General features: G+C 40.6%; 1 protein-coding gene across 1 annotated transcript in view; it reads left to right on the top strand.

The window, feature by feature from the left end:
• Positions 1-18,917, top strand: part of NME8 (NME/NM23 family member 8) — a 59,876-nt gene that overhangs the window by 20,606 nt on the left and 20,353 nt on the right. The window contains exons 6-9 of the mRNA XM_080818939.1: positions 4,571-4,637; positions 5,721-5,794; positions 8,569-8,661; positions 9,636-9,823. Coding sequence (XP_080675065.1) covers positions 4,571-4,637; positions 5,721-5,794; positions 8,569-8,661; positions 9,636-9,823 — 422 coding nt within the window. The remainder of the gene's footprint in view (positions 1-4,570; positions 4,638-5,720; positions 5,795-8,568; positions 8,662-9,635; positions 9,824-18,917) is intronic.

Below are 18,917 nucleotides of genomic sequence, written 5' to 3'. Positions count from 1 at the left end.
CTGTGTGGAGCTCGATCCCATGACCCTGAGATCATGACCTGAGCTGAAATCAAGAGCAGGACGCCCAACCGACTGAGCCATCTGGGTGCACTCACACATAACTCTTTGAGATAGTGATTTCATAGTTGATCGTAGTAGTCTCTTAAGATCCTTTGTATTCATGTGGTATCTTTTTTAATGTCTCCTCTTGCATATCTTTTTCTTTTAATTAATTAATTAATTTTAAAGATTTTATTTATTTGACAGAGATCACAAGTAGGCAGAGACACAGAAGAGAGAGAGGAGAGAGCCCGATATGGGGCTCAATCCCAGGACCCGGAGATCATGACCTGAGCTGAAGGCAGGGGCTTTAACCCACTGAGCCACCTAGGCGCCCCCCACCCTGCCACATTTCTAATTTTATTTATTTGAGTCCTCTTTTTTTCTTTACAGTCTAGCTAAATGTCATTTTATTTTTTAAAAAAAACCAGCTTTCAGTTTCACTGATTTTTCTATTATCTATGTAGTATTCATTTTATTTATTTCTCCTCTGAACTCTGTTATTACCTTCATCTATTAACTTTGACTCCAGTAGGTCTCTTTTTCTAGCTTCTTAAAATGAAAAGTTAGGTAGTATATTTGAGCTCTTTTTTTTTTTTCTCTTAATGTAAGCATTTATCACTATAAACATCCTTCTTAGAACTCTTGTTGCACTTTGAAAGTTTTGATATGTAGTATTTCCATTTTCATTTGTCTCAGGTACTTTTAAATTTCTCTTTTGATTTCTTCTTTGACCCATTGGTTGTTCAGTAGCCTGTTTAATCTTCACAGATTTGTGAATTTTCCAGGTTTCTTCTTAGAGTTGGTTTCTAGTTTCATACTGTTGCGGTGGGAAAAGATGCTTGATATGGCCTTACATGTGGTCCGTCCTGGAGAATGTTCCACGTGCACTTGAGAAGAGTGTGTGTTCTGCTGCTTTTGGGTAGAATGTTTTATAAATGTTAAGTCCACCTGGCCTAACATATAGTTTAAGTCCGTTGTTTTCTTATTGATTTTTCTGTATGGGTGGTTTATCCAAAAGTAGCTGGTTGCACTGAACCCAACAACTGAACCCCTCTGATGGCCACCATAGTTAGGCTGTAAGGGATGTGTCCTTTGGGAGCAGCCACAAAAGCTAGGGTTGGTTGCCAGATGTGCGCTCAAGCCATCTTCATGTGGACATCACCCACCTTCTGCAGGGCAGAGGGAAGGTGCCAAGATGGCACCTGGTACCTGTCATCCTCCCTGGTCGGAGAGGACTACAGTCAGCCCCTAGATCTGTGTTCATTTAGGAGCCTGTCTCTCAGGCTACAGCTTTTAGGAGTTTCAAATAGGCTTCTTTCAGAGAAAAACTGGGCATGTCAGTGAGCTGCCTGTGCATTGAGCCCTGATGGGATAGCCACAGCCCGTCCTTATCAGCCTGTTAAGAACTGTTTGTTTAGTCTCTTGGGACTCATGGACACAAGCCCTATTTGGCTTTCAGAGGTAGGGATTTGGGGGACCTAGCTCTCAAATGGAAGTCTTGAAATTTGGCACATTATAGGGTGAGTCTAAACCCTTCACTCCTGAGGGAGATGCTGATTTTCCCTCCCAACTGTGTGTCACTGTGGTGATGGTGAAGTTGATGGTCATGTTGTGTCTGAAACTCTTATACTCTCCTACCCATTTCAATATGGCTTTTTTTTTCCCCCTCATTCACCTGACATGTGGGAGTTGCTTAGCCTTTCTCTGGATTTCTTTCAGGGGAAATTTTTTTTTATATAGAGCTGTAGATTTGGTGTGTTTATGGGAGGAAGTTCAGCCTTTTATATTGCCATCTTGAATGGGAATCTCAAGAAATCTTATGAGAGATGGGGCACCTGGGGGGCTCAGGTGTTAAGCATCTGCCTGCGGCTCAGGTCATGATGGGATCGAGCCCTGCACTGAGCCCTGCATCCGACTGCCTGCTTGGTGGGAGGCCTGCTTCTCCCTGTCCATTCCCCTTGCTTGTGTTCCGTCTCTTACTGTTTCTCTCTGTCAAATAAATAAATAAAATCTTGGGGCACCTGGGTGGCTCAGTGGTTAAAGCCTCTGCCTTCGGCTCAGGTCATGATCCCAGGGTCCTGGGATCAAGCCCTGCATGGGGCTCTTTGCTCAGCAGGGAGCCTGCTTCCCCTTCTCTCTCTCCACCTGCCTCTCTGCCTACTTGTGTTCTCTGTCTGTCAAATAAATAAAATCTTTAAAAATAAATAAATAAAATAAATAAAATCTTAAAAAAAATCCAAATCTTATGAGATAGTTACAAATAATAAGACAGGGCTTTAAAAACGTTAAGTCATTTCCCCAAAAACAGACAGCTGGTAAGTGTTGAAACCAGAATTTGATGTCAGGCGGAGTAACTCCTAAACATATACTCCTAATTGCTATATTCTATGTACCTTTCTCTGTGTATACTCTGTTCTCTGGTTATGTTGTTGTTCTGATTGTTCTTACAGAATGATTTCCTGTTTTAATTAATAACAGTTGAATGTAAGAAATGTATTAATCTGTTTATTTTATATTATTCCACTTTGTTGAGTGCTTCTGTTGTTTAACTTTCTTATTTAATTGACTGGTCTACCACAGTCCTGTCTGATAGTAAAAAAAATACAACTCATGTTGTGAGTCACATACATAATTTAAAATATTCTACTAATCACATTAAAAGCAACAAAGAAAAAAAGGGAAATTATTATTATTTTTTTCTTTTCAAATATTTATTTAAATTCTAGTTAGTTAGCATATAATGTAATATTGGTTTCAGGAGTAGAATTCAGTGATTCATCATTTACATACAACACCCAGTGCCCATCATGACAAGTGCCGTTCTTAATGCCCATCACCCACCTAGCCCATCCCCCACACACCTCCCTCCATCAACTCTCAGTTTGTTTTCTGTCATTGAGAGTCTCTTATGGCTTGTTTCCCCTCTCTCTCTTTTTTAGAAAAAAAGTGAAACTAATTTTTTAATCCTATATATTAAAAAGATTCCCATTTAAATATGTACTCAATATAAAAAATAAGGTATTCTGCAATCATTTTTTCATACTAAATCTTTGGAATGTGCTGTGGAGCTATTGCTTATGGCACTTCTTAATTTGGACTAAGTTCATTTTCAAGTGCTGAAATAGCCTTATGTGGTTAGTGGTTGTTCTGTTGGCCAGCACATGTCCAGCAAATATAAAGTCAGATCGATTTGAAGTTATAGCTGGTATAATTATCTTATTCCCAATTATAATAAGAATGAGAGCTTCCAGTATAGTCATTTCCATACATTTTGGGGTCTTTATTTCATCGACACTCTGAAATTATGCATTCTCTTGCCAAAAAATGTATATATGTAAATATATAAACCTTTCAGATAGTTAAAACAGAATCACAGAAGCACTTTAAGGGTTTCTCAAGAAATTAAGGAACTCCCATTCCTATCCTTCCCAGTGTTTTACTTTATAGTAGAAAATTGGTTATTGTTTTGAGCAAGACAGTTTTTTATAAGTTAAGGAGGTATTTTTCTGTTTCTAGTTTACTAAGGGAAATGGTCAGGATTGCATCTTGAAACTCATTGAATGCCCTTTTGATCTTTAACATGATAATTATGTATCTGTTGCTTTCTTTCTATTTATTTATTTATTTGAGAGAAAGAGAGAGAGAATGCAGGGGAGGGGCAAAGGAGAGGGAGAGAGAGAATCTCAAGCAGACTCCCCACTGAGCATTGAGCCCAATGCAGGGCTTGATCCCATGACCCTGAGATCATGACCTGAGCCGAAACCAAGAGTTGGATGCTCAACCAACTGAGCCACCTAGGTGCCCCTAATTTATTGCTTTGTTATTACTCTCTGCTTCTTTCTTATTTTATTCCTTGTGCTCTTTCTAAGTTTTAAGGTTTTTTGTTTTTTTTTTTTTTTAATTTGTCAGAGAGAGTGAGCACAGGCAGAGAGAGAGGCAGGCAGAGGCAGAGGGAGAAGCAGGCTCCCTGCCGAGCAAGGAGCCCGATGTGGGACTCGATCCCAGGACCCTGGGATCATGACCTGAGCCGAAGGCAGCCGCCCAACCAACTGAGCCACCCAGGCGTCCCAAGGTTTTTTTTTTTTTTAAGATTTTATTTATTTATTTGACAGGCGGAGATCACAAGTAGGCAGAGAGGCAGGCAGAGAGAGAGAGAGAGGAGGAAGCAGGCTCCCTGCTGAGCAGAGAGCCCGATGCTGGGCTCGATCCCGGGACCCTGGGATCATGACCTGGGCCAAAGGCAGAGGCCTTAACCCACTGAGCCACCCAGGCACCCCAAGGTTTTTGGTTTTTAATTAGTTTCCATATGTATTATTTCTGAAAGCCTTACCATCCTAATCATTTTAAACATTCTTTTTTTTTTTTATTTCAGTGGAAAGATGGGGAAAAGTAGTGTTAGATATATGTGGGCACATTTCCACTTTACCCTTTATCCCTCGGATTATAAATATTTATTAGAACAAAATTTCTAAAAACTCTTTTCCTATCATATTAAAATGTAATTTCTACTTGCATTTCTCTTCCACAGTATCATGAAATCCTGTTTGTAGACCCAGATGAGGATGATGATGGGGAAGCACCCAGTGAAAGTGTTGGTAAGTAAATTTCCTGCAGGGTAACGGGCAAGGGACTTGTGTACATTGATGTCCAGTAGAGCACTAGTTGTAGGACCAGAAAAGCTGGTGGTGACCGCAATGTTATTGTTATGGGACTGGCAGGATAATACTAGACTCTGTTATTAACAAGCAAACCTTTTGCTTCCCTTGCCTTCCATTTGGTCTCTGTGCCTACAGCCTTCGGAGGTTACCCAGGACCAGGGGGTTCCTGTCTCCTGTGACTAATGAGACAGCAGCCTCCTCTTATTTCATCCTTCGTCTTCTTTTAAAACCTTGTGAAAATAATTTCTTCCTCAATGACCCACATGCCAGTTTACTTTACAGTTAAAAACTTTCCTCCTGGATTGTCTGTGTAGATGTGTGAGTGTATGTTCATACTTTGGAGGGAGCAGAGACAGTGTCCTCAGTGGGCTGTCGTGCACTAAACGCTCATCATAAGAATGTGTAGATAGGGACGCCTGGGTGGCTCAGTGGGTTAAGCCTGCGCCTTCAGCTCAGGCCATGATCTCAGGGTCCTGAGATCGAGCCCGGCATGGGGCTCTCTGCTTGGTGGGAAGCCTGCTTTCCCCTCTTTCTCTACCTGCCTCTCTGCTTACTTGTGATCTATCTCTCTCTCTCTCTCTCTCTCTCTGTCAAATAAATAAATAAACAAATCTTAAAAAAAAAAAGAATGTGTAGATAAATGTAGATAAATCTGTAGATGGTGAAATCCATCAGTCTGTTATGTTTGCTTGTGTTGAAACTCCACTCATCAGTGATACTATGATTTTAATACATGTGAATTATATTAAATAACTAGTGCCCACCTAATTCTTTTTTTTTTCTTTTTTTCTTTTGCCTTGGGACCACCAATTTTTGTGAATGTTTCTCCTGCATGCAAATACAGGAACTGTACTTTGATTCTATGGAGAACCTTTGGTGGTAGTTGGAGTGCAGTAATAACAACAAAGCTGTCAATGAAAAAAAAACTCACTGGAAATTAATAATTTATGTTTCTAATAGCCAAATCCTTCATTACCTAGACTTTATGCCAAGAAAATGAAATTCTCTTTTTTTCCCTAGATCAACTCTACAGTATTGCTATTATCAAACCTGATGCTGTGATTAGTAGAAAATCTCAAGAGATTAAACAAAAAGTAAGTGATATTTCCCCACAATACTTTAAATTAATTGCAACATAACAACGTCTGGATTGTCAGTTTGGAGACAAACTTATCATTTAGGGTGAAATGGAACATAAATTTCTGGTGCTAGTTACCTCCAAAGGCTTGGAATGTTTTGTCTTGACAAAAGTCAGACCTACTCAAGTATCTTTATTTAAAGAACTCTGCTCTACCAGCGTCTAATATAAATGATAAAAATTACAGTTCTTATATTGGATTATAACAAATGTTCTTCCTGCTTAGTTATTAATGATGTAAACTTGTTATAAGTTTACACTGGCTTGTTTTTTTTTCTTTATGTTGTGACAAACGTATGGTCCTTTTTAGATACATGGTAGAGTAAGGAAGCATTTAATGTTTTGGTTTGGCTTTAGAGATAAAACAAATTTTTGTAAGAGGAAAACTGTATTCTACTCCAAAGATCCACAGACATTTCCTATAGAGGGCCAGAGAGTAACTATTTTCAGGGTTGTGGGGCATATGATCTCTGTCACCACTGCTGAACTGTCATCACATTGAGAAAGCAGTGTAGGTAGTACGTAAATGAATGGGCGTGGCCACGCTCCAATAAGCTTTATTTCCAAAGACAGGTGGTGGACCAGATGTTGACTGCAAGCTGTACTTTGCTGACTCTTTAACAATGACTTTGTGTTGACACAGCAACAGTAAATTAAATTTGAAAGACTGTTGCCTGGAGAATAGAGGAGGTCACCTAGGGAGCTACCAGGAGGGGTTGGCCATCCCTTGATGAACTTCCCATCATGCACTCCTTCTTGAGCTACAGCAGCACGATCACTGATTAACCTATGAGAAAGTCGTTGGTTCACAGTCATGGGATGTATGGTCTCTTCTTTTTGTGCACTGATTTAATAATATCACTCTCTAAGGATAGCCCTTTTCTTCCAGATTTTGGTGTGTATGTGTGGGGGCATCAAACCACACCCCCACCCCCCATGGATTACTTATACCTTATAAACTTTAAAAAAGTAGTATCACATAGTCATGGTTTACTGTTCCTTATTCGAGTACATTTTGATTAGCTAGGACAGTAAAGCTTTTCTAAATTAAATAGTTCTTTCCGTTGGGGCAATTCTATTAAGCGTAAGTTCATCTGCGACTCTCCCTCAGAACAATGTATTACTTAAAATATAACCCATGGGAAATTTTACTAGTTACCAAGCACGTTTAGATACGGCCTTAAGAAAAACACATACTGGCAACAGGCCTCTGGGGGAGAGGACGATAGACGGCCTTGAAGCCGAGCAGCTGGGAATGCCCGGCCGGCTCAGGGTGGAACGGGGGCGGCTTCATTTTTCCGTTATCTCCCCTTCCCCCGGAGAGCACCTGCGGCTAATTAGATAAGTCCTTTAAATGTGCTTGTTCAACTATAAACTTTATACTGCTTGTCCAGACATATTTTGACCTCCTTCTTGTTTATCTACAAGGCCTATGACTAATGTTGGGCCTCCTTCGGCTCTTCTGTGGGTTACTGTTTCTACCTAATAAAAGCGGGACTGAGGCGTTGTTCGGGGCAGCAGTCTTCTCTACTGTCGTCCCCTGCTCCCTTTCTCTTGCAGCTGACTTGTTTGTGCCTCATTCTTCTCCCATGCGCGGACAGGAAGTGGCATTCGTCTTAATATTTTTGTTTTGACAGAGAAAATAACATTTCAGAGATGTAAATTATGAATATCTCCTGAATATCTCACCTCTCTGGAATACGGTATTGGGCTAATAGCCAAAAGGACAAAAAAACCCAGGAGAATATTTTGAATCGAAAAAAATGAACACACTACATACTTAAATTACAGTAAAGGAAAGCTTATCAGGTTTAAATATTGATTGTTTGGGTCTTACTTTCCGTTGTCAGACACTAAGTAATGTAAAAAGACATGATTTGAGTATTTGGAAATTATTCAAGTTAGACTGTCAGGAGAGGGTTCAGAAGGATGTATGTAGTGCTCTGCCGTATCAGAAGACCAATGGAAACCAGTAGAGTGTTTAGTTTCATAATAGAAGCAGGAGGCACCTGGTGCTGGATACGCCCGTCAAACTGTAATTACTGAGTTACTTTGAACCTGGATTATACTTACATTACATTATTTAGTACCTCAGTAGACTTGGCATATTTGCTTCAAACTTCTCCTTGTTACATTTTACTGTACTTGACATGCAAACTGGATTTGTTTTTAAATTAAGTTTTTTGTTTTTTTGGTTTTTTTGGGACAGAGCATGGCTAAATCTTAAATTCTAGCCTTTTCCATAGTTTGGATAGTTTTTTTTTTTTTGATAAAGTGTAAAATATACTAGATTATGAGTGATGGTCTCAACAAAGGAAAGCCTTTTAAGAATTAATGTTAAAAAAAAAAGAACTAATGTTAAACCAATTTTGAAGGTAGATGGTCAAAAAGTGCTTATAAACGTGTGTCTTTGTGACTGATTCAGAAAGTACAGTATTTTCCCTTGGAATTTACTTAGTTGTTTCATGTTTTGGGGCAAGTCACTTAATGGAAATACTGCAGAGTCTCTGTTTCGAGCTTTGAAAACTTACAGACCAGGAGGCATGACAACGACCTTCTTTGTTTACGTAGTTTTGGGCCTCTTCAGACCTAGTGCCCTATGGGTCGTGCTGAAGTCTTTACTTGAAATGTGTTCAAATCCGGGTGGTTTGTTAAACACAGGAAAGAAATGTCCTTGCCTTGTCTTACATGTGCTCCCCGCTGTGCCTGGATCCGACTCTCTCTGCGAAGATCCTCAAGGCAGGCTTTGTCATAGAAATGGAGGATAAGAGGTTGCTCACTGAACAACAAGTAAGGGACTTCTATCATCGGACAGCAGACCAGGTAAGGAAAGTAGGCACAAACGAAAAGAAGCTGCTGTGTTTTCAAATGCAGCTGCAGAGCAAGAGCGGATGGTCCGACTGGTCTTTGTTGGAGTGAAGCCCTGTTCGGCTTACGTACTCTCAGATTCCCTGCATCAGCCTCTGGGAGTGAACATCCAGGCCTTCCCTATAGATTTTTATCCCCAGCTGAAAGCTCCTTCTCATAACTCTCACAGGGAAGCCTTAATCCTTTCATTACCTAAAGGCCCATGTCCCAAGTTCTTTTCTTTTCTGCCTTGGGGAATATAAGAAAGGAGTGCTGTGTATTGGAAAGGGCAGTGGTTTGGGGGTCAGAAGACAGAGGTTCTGGAAATCTCCTGCCCAGTCTAGCAGCCATCCGTTACGCATGGCCATTTGAATTTAAATTCACTAAAATCAAATCAAGTAAAACAAGATGGAGAGTTTTCGGTTGCACAGGCCACGTTTCAGGGACTCAGTAGCTGCACGGGGCTACGCGTGTTGGAGAGCCCAGAAGAGCATATTTTTCATCAAAGAAAGTTCTAGTGAACGGCACCGTGTCAGCTGGCTGTGACACTCAGGCCACCTCTATTGGCCCCAGGAAAAGGTCGGACCCACTGGCTCAGCATCATGTGGGAACTTTTGAGTCAATCCACTTTCAAAGCCCTCCTCTCAACCTCCATGGTCATGAACTCTGGGACTGGGCTTCTCAGTTCTGTGTTTTCACAAGCCCGGCAGAGGATCTGGAAGCACCCCGAAGTTTGAGAATGGTTATTAGACCATCCTTAGGGTCAGTCCCTGTGAGCTCTGAACTTCCATCCTTCCAACGTGCGACTGTTCACCGGGGGCTGATAGAACGAACATTCCCTTGCCTAGTGGTTGGGAAGGGGACGATGCTGCTTGGGTGGGGGAGTGGCTGCCTTTTTAGACTTCTATCTCAGAAGCCTGAAGTAAGCAGTTTATTGTCTTATTTTGTAGCCTGACTTTGAAGAGTTTGTCCTTTTTATGACCAGCGGTCTGAGCCATATTCTAGTTGTATCTCAAGGAAATGAGGAACAGCCCATCCTGGGAGAAACTGGGCCCAATCCTGAGACCGAAGATAAAGAAACATATGAAGATCACCCTGCTGTGGTCATACCTCCAGGGATGAAGAAGAAGAGGGACAGGTAGCTCGAGACCAGGAAACCTACCATTAGACACTGGGTTAGTAGGTAGTGAAGTGTAATATCCAAATGTCTCAAAATCCAAGAATGCACTTTTAAAAAATATTTTATTTACTAAAGAGAGAGAGAGATCACAGAGGGAGAGGGAGAAGCAGCCTCCCGCTGAGCAGAGAGCCCGATGCGGGACTCAATTCCAGGATGCTGGGATCATGACCTGAGCAGAAAGCAGACCCTTAACCGACTGAGTGTCCCCCGCCCCCACCAGGCACCCCCAAGAACACATATTTTAATGTTGGATGCACAAATGTTTTTTTTTTTTTCTTTTCAGTGTAACAGTATTCATTGTTTTTGCACCACACCCAGTGCTCCATGCAATACATGCCCTCCCCAATACCCACCACCTGGTTCCCCCAACCTCCCACCCCCCCCGCCCCTTCAAAACCCTCAAGTTGTTTTTCAGAGTCCATAGTCTCTCATGGTTCTCCTCCCCTTCCAATTTCCCTCAACTCCCTTCTCCTCTCCATCTCCCCATGTCCTCCATGTTATTTGTTATGGTCCACAAATAAGTGAAACCATATGATAATTGGCTCTCTCTGCTTGACTTATTTCACTCAGCATAATCTCTTCCAGTCCTGTCCATGTTGCTGCAAAAGTTGGGTGTTCATCCTTTCTGATGGAGGCATAATACAAGTGTTTCTTCCTGTCGATCTAAAAAACCATATATATAGCAAAGCTGGGATTTCCCTGAAAGTTTATGTCAAGAGGACTAGAAAGGGAAAAATGTGTCCTGTTTGTCTTTCTAAAGCTGGACACACCGGTCTGGCCTCCCAGCCTGGGGCCTTCTGGTAGATTGGGACCGTGTGTCATTCCCGCCAGGTCTCTCTCCTCTCCCGTCTCCCCACATTCACTCCCACCTGCCCTGCGACCTACTAAAGACATGAGAGGTACACTCTCAGAGCCCTTTTTTTACTTAAGGCAGTTAGTGGTTATAAATTGCTAAGAACCAAATGGCTGTATATTTTCACTACTGGGTTTTTAAATATTTGAAAATGAATGTAAGGACTAGACATAGCGCTGGTTTCATGCACTGCCGTTGTATCTTTTATTCCTTGGAAGACTCAGAAAGTCCAGTTTACCACGAGTGTCATCAGGGCTATGCCTGAAACCAAGGTGGGTGAGCAGGAAGCTGCTGAGAGGAGCCGAGTCTTTTTTTTTTTTTTTTTTTTTTTGAGAGGAGCCGAGTCTTGAGAGTCATCATGTGTCTCTTCCCAATGGACAGCACATCTTCACTGCGTTTTCTGTCAGGCATCTCTAGAACTTTCCTTGTGGTCTTATTAATGTGTGGAGTGGCTTTTCTTGAGTAGCTGTATCTGCTGTTTCTACTGGTGTCATACCTTTTAGGTAGCAGGGTGACCCTAGAGTCATTGGTTATGGTTTTAAGTGGGATCGAGGGGCTTAGAGTTAAGTCAACTGCCAAAACAGGGCTTTGTGAACAGTAGTACTCAATTTTACAGTCTTAAGGGGGAATGATAGTCAGTGGTCAGAGGAAAGGTTTGGGTGGGGAGCGTCGCACTCAAAAAGGTACCAGACTTCATACTGGAACTTTTGAGCTATTAAAAAGATGTTCTGTGAAGCACTCATTGAGGCAGCTTGCATAAGAGAAGTCAGCCTCCTGCCGGTGCTGTAGCTCATGAGTCTTCATCACACCCGCCTTTGAAAAGCAGTTGTCTCCCGTTGTTAGAATACCAACATAATAACACGAACAGTTTAGCCCATTGGCTGGGTGGGTGTGGAGTGAGATGTGTTAATCTTGCTTTGGAAAAGTCTGCAGTTTTTGTTTTTTTTTTTTTAAGATTTTATTTATTTATTTGACAGACAGAGATCACAGGTAGGCAGAGAGGCAGGCAGAGAGAGAGGAGGAAGCAGGCTCCCTGCTGAGCAGAGAGCCCGATGCGGGGCTCGGTCCCAGGACCCTGGGATCATGACCTGAGCCGAAGGCAGAGGCTTTTACTGAGCCACCCAGGCGCCCCTGCAGTATTTTTTTTCTGAACTTAGAGACTCCATTTGCCTTTGGCCCATGTTTTTCCTGAGCAGTGGCCCCAGGCAGGCAGCGTGGAGCGGTGGGGAACATGTTTGTCTGGGAATCTGTTTGCACAGCTTGCGTTCTGGAAGCAGAGTGTAACACGTGTCAAGCACTCCTACTGTCGTCTTTTAAGTAAGCCCAGAACCCAAAGGATCAAGGACAAGAACTCTCACGAGTGATTTACACGTCTGTTCACTTTCTTTCTTTGTGGCTACTTCTCCGCTATCTCAGAGCCTCCTCACCTTCCTCCCTGGGTGGTGGTGGGGCTGGTCCGTGAGGAAGAAAGGAAATTAAAAGCAGGGCAATTAGAGTGGGAGGGGTAGGTGGCTCCTTCTGTGAACATGAGCAGAGCTCCCCTTCTTGGTCAGGGTGGTCGTCCCCGCAGAGAAAAACTCACATGTGAACCCACATGGTCTGGGAAAACTTTCTGTACGTCAGCAGTAGCCCACGGGACTCAGTGGTTGGCCGGCAGGAGGACCCAGGAAGACAGGACACAGGCAGCCGTAGTTTTCATCCAGATCCCAAATTTGTCCATGATGACTTTCGATCACAGTCTGTTATCTATTTGCTTGTTTGTCTCCTTAATCAGGCTGTGTATTAAGAACTCAAAGGTCAGAGTCCTTTATCTTTGCTTTCCAGTGATTCTACAGAAGAGGAAGGTGTGGTTCTACTAGCTATGTTGTGAGGAGTCAGATAAGTGGTTACTGGAAATCTTCACTCACTCACTCATTCACTCATTCATTCTTTATGCATCCTTCTGTTTACTTAATATTTATTAAATCCTACTATGTGCCAAGTCCTGGGGATACAAAGATGGAGGGAAATGAAATGATCTCTAAAGTTCCTTTCAGCTCTGAATCTTTATGACTCAGTGAAGATGTCAGTGCCTACTTCCTATAATATATTGTGTTTCTTTCTCCATACAAAGTGTATATTCTATTCTTGGTAACCAATTTATCTCTATACATGTCATAACTGTAGAGAGCAAGTTTTTCTTTTATAAAACTCTCATTTAGATTGAAGATAATAGATACAATTCCTAAAATAATCTTTAAAAATATTTCTGGGTTCTGAGCGGTCCGAATTGTATACCTTTAGTTTCTACTCCCATCTCCAGAGCTTTCTTGCCTCTCTAGCATCAGAGAGAACCTGTGCTCATAAGCATCTGGCCATAGGTGAGACCTGGAGTTCTGTTCCTTCAGAACTAAGGAGAAGGGGAGGGCAGTGTGGTGCTTTCTCCACTGACAGGGAAGTGTCTGCGCTCAATCACGGGGGATAAGAACCTGGGGATAACCAACCAACAGACTTGTAACTCCTCAAGGCCAGGTTGATACTGGACTACACTGGGCTATCCTGAACCACCCCCTACTGAGAGCCCAAGATGGAGCTGAGCAGAATTACAAAAATTGCCTGCCTTTGAGGACCAGCTCTATAAAGGCTCTTACCATTTGTTCCCACAGTGGAGTGACACCTTGCTTGCTTGTAGCCTAGAGGCCATTTTTGTCTCTCAGCTACAGGGTTTCCAACACCTCATATACCAAAACCCAGATGTAAGCCCCACTAAACCAACCAAAAAAAAAAAAAAAAAAAAAAAAGACCGTCCACCTGAGGGAGCCTAGCAGCCAGAGAAAGGAAGATCTACACAAAAATCAAACATAAGCCCAGTGAAAAAGAACTTCTAGTGCTGGAAAAATCTTTAAGTAAAATAATAGTACAAATACTACTACTGCTACTACTAATAACATATAACTAATAATATATAACTACTACTAATAATAATGCTTGAGACGCAAGTGCTACATACACATAAAAAGAGACTTTCAAATTTGAACCATAAAATAGTGATTTGAACTCTAAATTCAGTGGAGAATTAGACAGTGTGATAGTCGTTTGAGACTTGACTTTAATGACTTGGGAAACCAGGTGAAAGAAATAGCTTACAGTACAGAAATGAGACAGACTTCATGAGAGCAAGAGAATAAACAATGTGGAGAATATACTGGGAAAAACCCATGTGCTAGTAAGAGAAATTCCATACAGAATAGAATAGATGAACAAGCTATAATTCAACAAAGAATAGGGGAAAAAATTCCCTGAAATGAAGAAATAAATGCATCTGCTAATTGAAAGGGCTTACAGTAGCCCAGCCTGGACTGATGCACAAAAATACAGACGGGATATCCTGGGAAAAAGCACTGAATGCCATTTCCAGAGAGAAAGAACAGGCAGTGATGTGCTCAGTATGTCTGAAATCCCAAGCAGGTAATTTTCTTAACACTCCTCTCCTCTATATGATAATATTATTTTTAGTGCTAATTATTGAACAAGGAAAATAATGATGGCCAGGAAAAAACATAAATAGTGAAGATTGTTCTTTGTGAAACATATAAGCAAAAAAAAAAAAAAAGAATATTCTAATACCAAAAATGAGAAAAATAATAGGCTAAAACTGTTTAATTATATTAATGTGTTTTCTTAGAAAGGAAAAAAGCATTCATACTTATATATGTATTAGTCTATCACAGTAATAAGGTGCAAATTTTGTTTGTAAGCCTTAAATTTTGGAGATTTGTTAATGGCTTTCTCAGAATTGATCTTTACTGTATATTCATCTTAAATAGAGTTACATAAAATTCCTGTTTCACAATAAACTCCAGAAATTGCATTCTGCCAATAGCTTTGTTGTTTTAATATTGATTCTTACATGCAGAGTACAAGCTAGAGTACACTGTTTATTAAAGATAAGGAATAAAAATATGCCAACTTGAAGCCTACACATGTATTATTAAAATTTAACGCTAACCACAGGAATTATTTAGACAAAATTTTTTTCAAGGAGGAGTAAATTTATCACTAACATTGTTTAGAATCACTGATGATACTAAAAAACAGCCCAACTTTTAGTTTAAAATTGGGTTAACATTTGTTAGAGGCAGTGCATCCCCCAGTGACTTGCACTTGGTTCCCTTCCACCACCTGCATAGTTGGCAGCAATTGAGAACAAGTTTCTTACAAGGAAAAATTCTTCCTCTGGCATGGGACTTGTCATCAGGCCACTGAGAGAAACAGCATACCCCCTGCATCCTAATGAAGCCGGCATATCCTCTACCTGGAGAAACAAAGGAAGATATGCTCAAGGACATGCTTAGGAATATATGGCCTGAAAAATATTTGAAAGAAGACTTGACCAAACAAAAAGTGAAAAGAGACACTTCAACATGAGGGAGAAGAGGGAAGAGAAATGGTTCTTCTCAGAGTGGAGAGAAGAGAGCTGAAATGAAGAAGGGACACAGTATTTTAAAGTTCTTTTTCAAGTTTAGAGAAATGGGGATAGATGGGATGTTAGAGCTGAGAAATAGTGTGCCATAACATTAAGAAATATTTGGAACACATGTTTTTGGTTACAGAAGCTGCTAAAAGATGGTGAACATCAGTGCCATGGATAAGTATAATAGAACCTCTACATTAACAAGGGGAACACATGGAATGGATAGCAATTTGCTCAGACCAGCAAAATAAGGGAAAGAAAAAAAGAAAAAAGTACAATTTAAAATAAATGGTGTATATATAAAGTCAGATGGAAGGAAGGTAGTTAAGTATATGGCTATTATACTAAATATGAAAAGGTTAACTATCCCATTAAATACAGAGATTACTATTAAGGCTAAGGTAAAAAAAGGTACATTAAAAAACATCATAGTAACAATGGATCATCAATGGGTACTAAAACCACTGCATGAAAAATATATACAGTTTCAAATAGTGTTCTCACAGATTTCTTTTTATTTATAAGGTGGACACTGTAGCTTTCCAGAGGAGCAAAGAGGAAGATACTGCTTTAACCACATTAATACCATCAACAATGGGAAAAACTTAAATTGTGTACATCATATTGTGGTGTATGAAGGATACAACATTACTTATATAAAACTCCTGCCAAAGATTTCATACCCTGAAATTAATAGGAAACTACCGGTCTGTCTAATTGTTTGAAACCATCCTAAATGAGGAACACTCTGCAAAACAGCTAAGCTGGACTTTACAAAATGTCAATATCATGAAAGATGAAAAGGCTGAGGCCTTGACAGAGATTCAAGGAGACTAGGGAGCTAGGACAATTACAGGCAATGTATGGTCCAGGATTAGGAAAAATTACTATTGATGGGACATACTGTAAGATTGGTGAAATTTGAATATGAACTATTTATGAGATAATAGTTTTGTATCAATGTGAACTTTCCTGATATTTAGGAGGGTGAATGTTTAAAATATCTGCAGCCTGCTCTTAAATGGTTCAGTCAACATACACATAACACACACACACACACACACACACACACACACGACAGGAGAGGGAGTGAGAGGGACAGAGAGAAGAAATGTGGCAAAATGTTAACAGTTGGTGAACCTAGAGTTCATTATACTTGTCTTCCAACCTTCCTGTCAATGGAATTATTTTCAAAATAAAAAGTTTCAAAAACTAGAGAGAAGAACCACATGGTCCTCTCAATTGATGCAGAAAAAACTTTGGACAAAATCCAGCATTCGTTCCTGATTAAAATGCTTCAAAGTATAGGGATAGAGGGAACATTCCTGAACTTCATCAAATCTATCTATGAAAGACCCACAGCAAATATCATCCTCAATGGGAAAAAGCTTGTAGCCTTCCCGCTGAGATCAGGAACACGACAAGGATGCTCACTCTCACCACTCTTGTTCAACATAGTATTAGAAGTCCTAGCAACAGCAATCAGACAACAAAGAGAAATAAAAGGTATCCAAATTGGCAAGGAAGAAGTCAAACTCTCTCTCTTCACAGATGACATGATTCTTTATATGGAAAACCCGAAAGACTCCACCCCCAAACTACTAGAACTCATACAGCAATTCAGTAATGTGGCAGGATACAAAGTCAATGTCCAGAAATCCTTGGCTTTCTTATACACTAACAATGAAAATACAGAAAGGCAAATTAGAGAATCGATTCCATTTACTATAGCACCAAGAACCATAAGATACCTCGGAATAAACCTAACCAAAGAGGTTAAAGATCTGTACTCGAGGAACTACAGAACACTCCTAAAAGAAATTGAAGAAGACACAAAAAGATGGAAGACCACTCCATGCTCTTGGATTGGAAGAATAAACATTGTTAAAATGTCTATACTGCCCAGAGAAATCTATACTTTTAATGCCATTCCGATCAAAATTCCACCAGTATTTTTCAAAGAGCTGGAGCAAATAATACTAAAATTTGTATGGAATCAGAAGAGACCCCGAATTGCGAAGGAAATGTTGAAAAAGAAAAACAAAACTGGGGGCATCATGTTACCTGATTTCAAGCTTTTCTACAAAACTGTGATCACCAAGACAGCATGGTACTGGCATAAAAACAGACACATGGACCAGTGGAACAGAGTAGAGAGCCCAGATATGGACCCTCAACTCTATGGTCAAATAATCTTTGACAAAACAGGAAAAAATAGTGGAAAAAAGACAGTCTCTTCAATAAATGGTGCTGGGAAAACTGGACAGCTATATGTAGAAGAATGAAACTCGACCATTCTCTTACACCGTACACAAAGATAAACTCGAAATGGATAAAAGACCTCAACATGAGACAGGAATCCACCAGAATCCTCGAGGATAACATAGGCAGTAACCTCTTTGATATCAGCCACAGCAACTTCTTTCAAGATATGTCTCCAAAGGCAAAGGAAACAAAAGCGAAAATGAACTTTTGGGACTTCATCAAGATCAAAAGCTTCTGCACAGCAAAAGAAACAATCAACAAAACAAAGAGGCAACCCACGGAATGGGAGAAGATATTTGCAAATGACAGTACAGACAAAAGGTTGATATCCAGGATCTATAAAGAACTCCTCAAACTCAACACACACAAAACAGACAATCATATTAAAAAATGGGCAGAAGATATGAACAGACACTTCTCCAATGAGGACATACAAATGGCTACCAGACACATGAAAAAATGTTCATCATCACTAGCCATCAGGGAGATTCAAATCAAAACCACATTGAGATACCACCTTACACCAGTTAGAATGGCCAAAATTAGCAAGACAGGAAACAATGTGTTTTGGAGAGGATGTGGAGAAAGGGGAATCCTCTTACACTGTTGGTGGGAACGCAAACTGGTGCAGCCACTTTGGAGAACAGTGTGGAGATTCCTCAAGAAGTTAAAAATAGAGCTTCCCTATGACCCTGCAATTGCACTACTGGGTATTTACCCCAAAGATACAGATGTAGTGAAAAGAAGGGCCATCTGTACCCCAATGTTTATAGCAGAAATGGCCACGGTCGCCAAACTGTGGAAAGAACCAAGATGCCCTTCAACGGATGAATGGATAAGGAAGATGTGGTCCTTATACACTATGGAGTATTATGCCTCCATCAGAAAGGACGAATACCCAACTTTTGTATCAACATGGACAGGACTGGAAGAGATTATGCTGAGTGAAATAAGTCAAGCAGAGAAAGTCAAGTGTCATATGGTTTCACTTATTTGTGGAGCATAACAAATAATACAGAGGTCAAGGGTAGATGGAGAGGAGAAGGGAGTTGAGGGAAATTGGAAGGGGAGGTGAACCATGAGAGACTATGGACTCTGAAAAACAACCTGAGGGTTTTGAAGGGGCGGGGGGTGGGAGGTTGGGGGAACCAGGTGGTGGGTATTAGGTAGGGCACAGATTGCATGGAGCACTGTGTGGTGAAAAAACAATGAAACTGTTACGCTGAAAATAAATAAAAAATTAAAAAAAAATTTCAAAAACTGCACTCATCTATATTCTGTTCAGAAGAAACACACAAAAGAAATAAAATAAAAATAAAGGGATGGCAAAAAATATATAACCAGGCAAAATAAAGTACTAGAATTGAAAAACACTGAAAGTACTAAAATGGGGCTGCCTGGGTGATGCAGTTGGTTGAGCATCTGACTCTTGGCTTCAGCTCAGGTCGTGATCTCAGGGTCATGGGATCGAGCCACATGTA

The sequence above is a fragment of the Martes martes genome (assembly GCF_963455335.1).
Source record: "Martes martes genome assembly, chromosome: 11".
Classification (NCBI taxonomy): domain Eukaryota; kingdom Metazoa; phylum Chordata; class Mammalia; order Carnivora; family Mustelidae; genus Martes; species Martes martes.
This window is presented reverse-complemented; position numbering and strand designations above follow the sequence as displayed.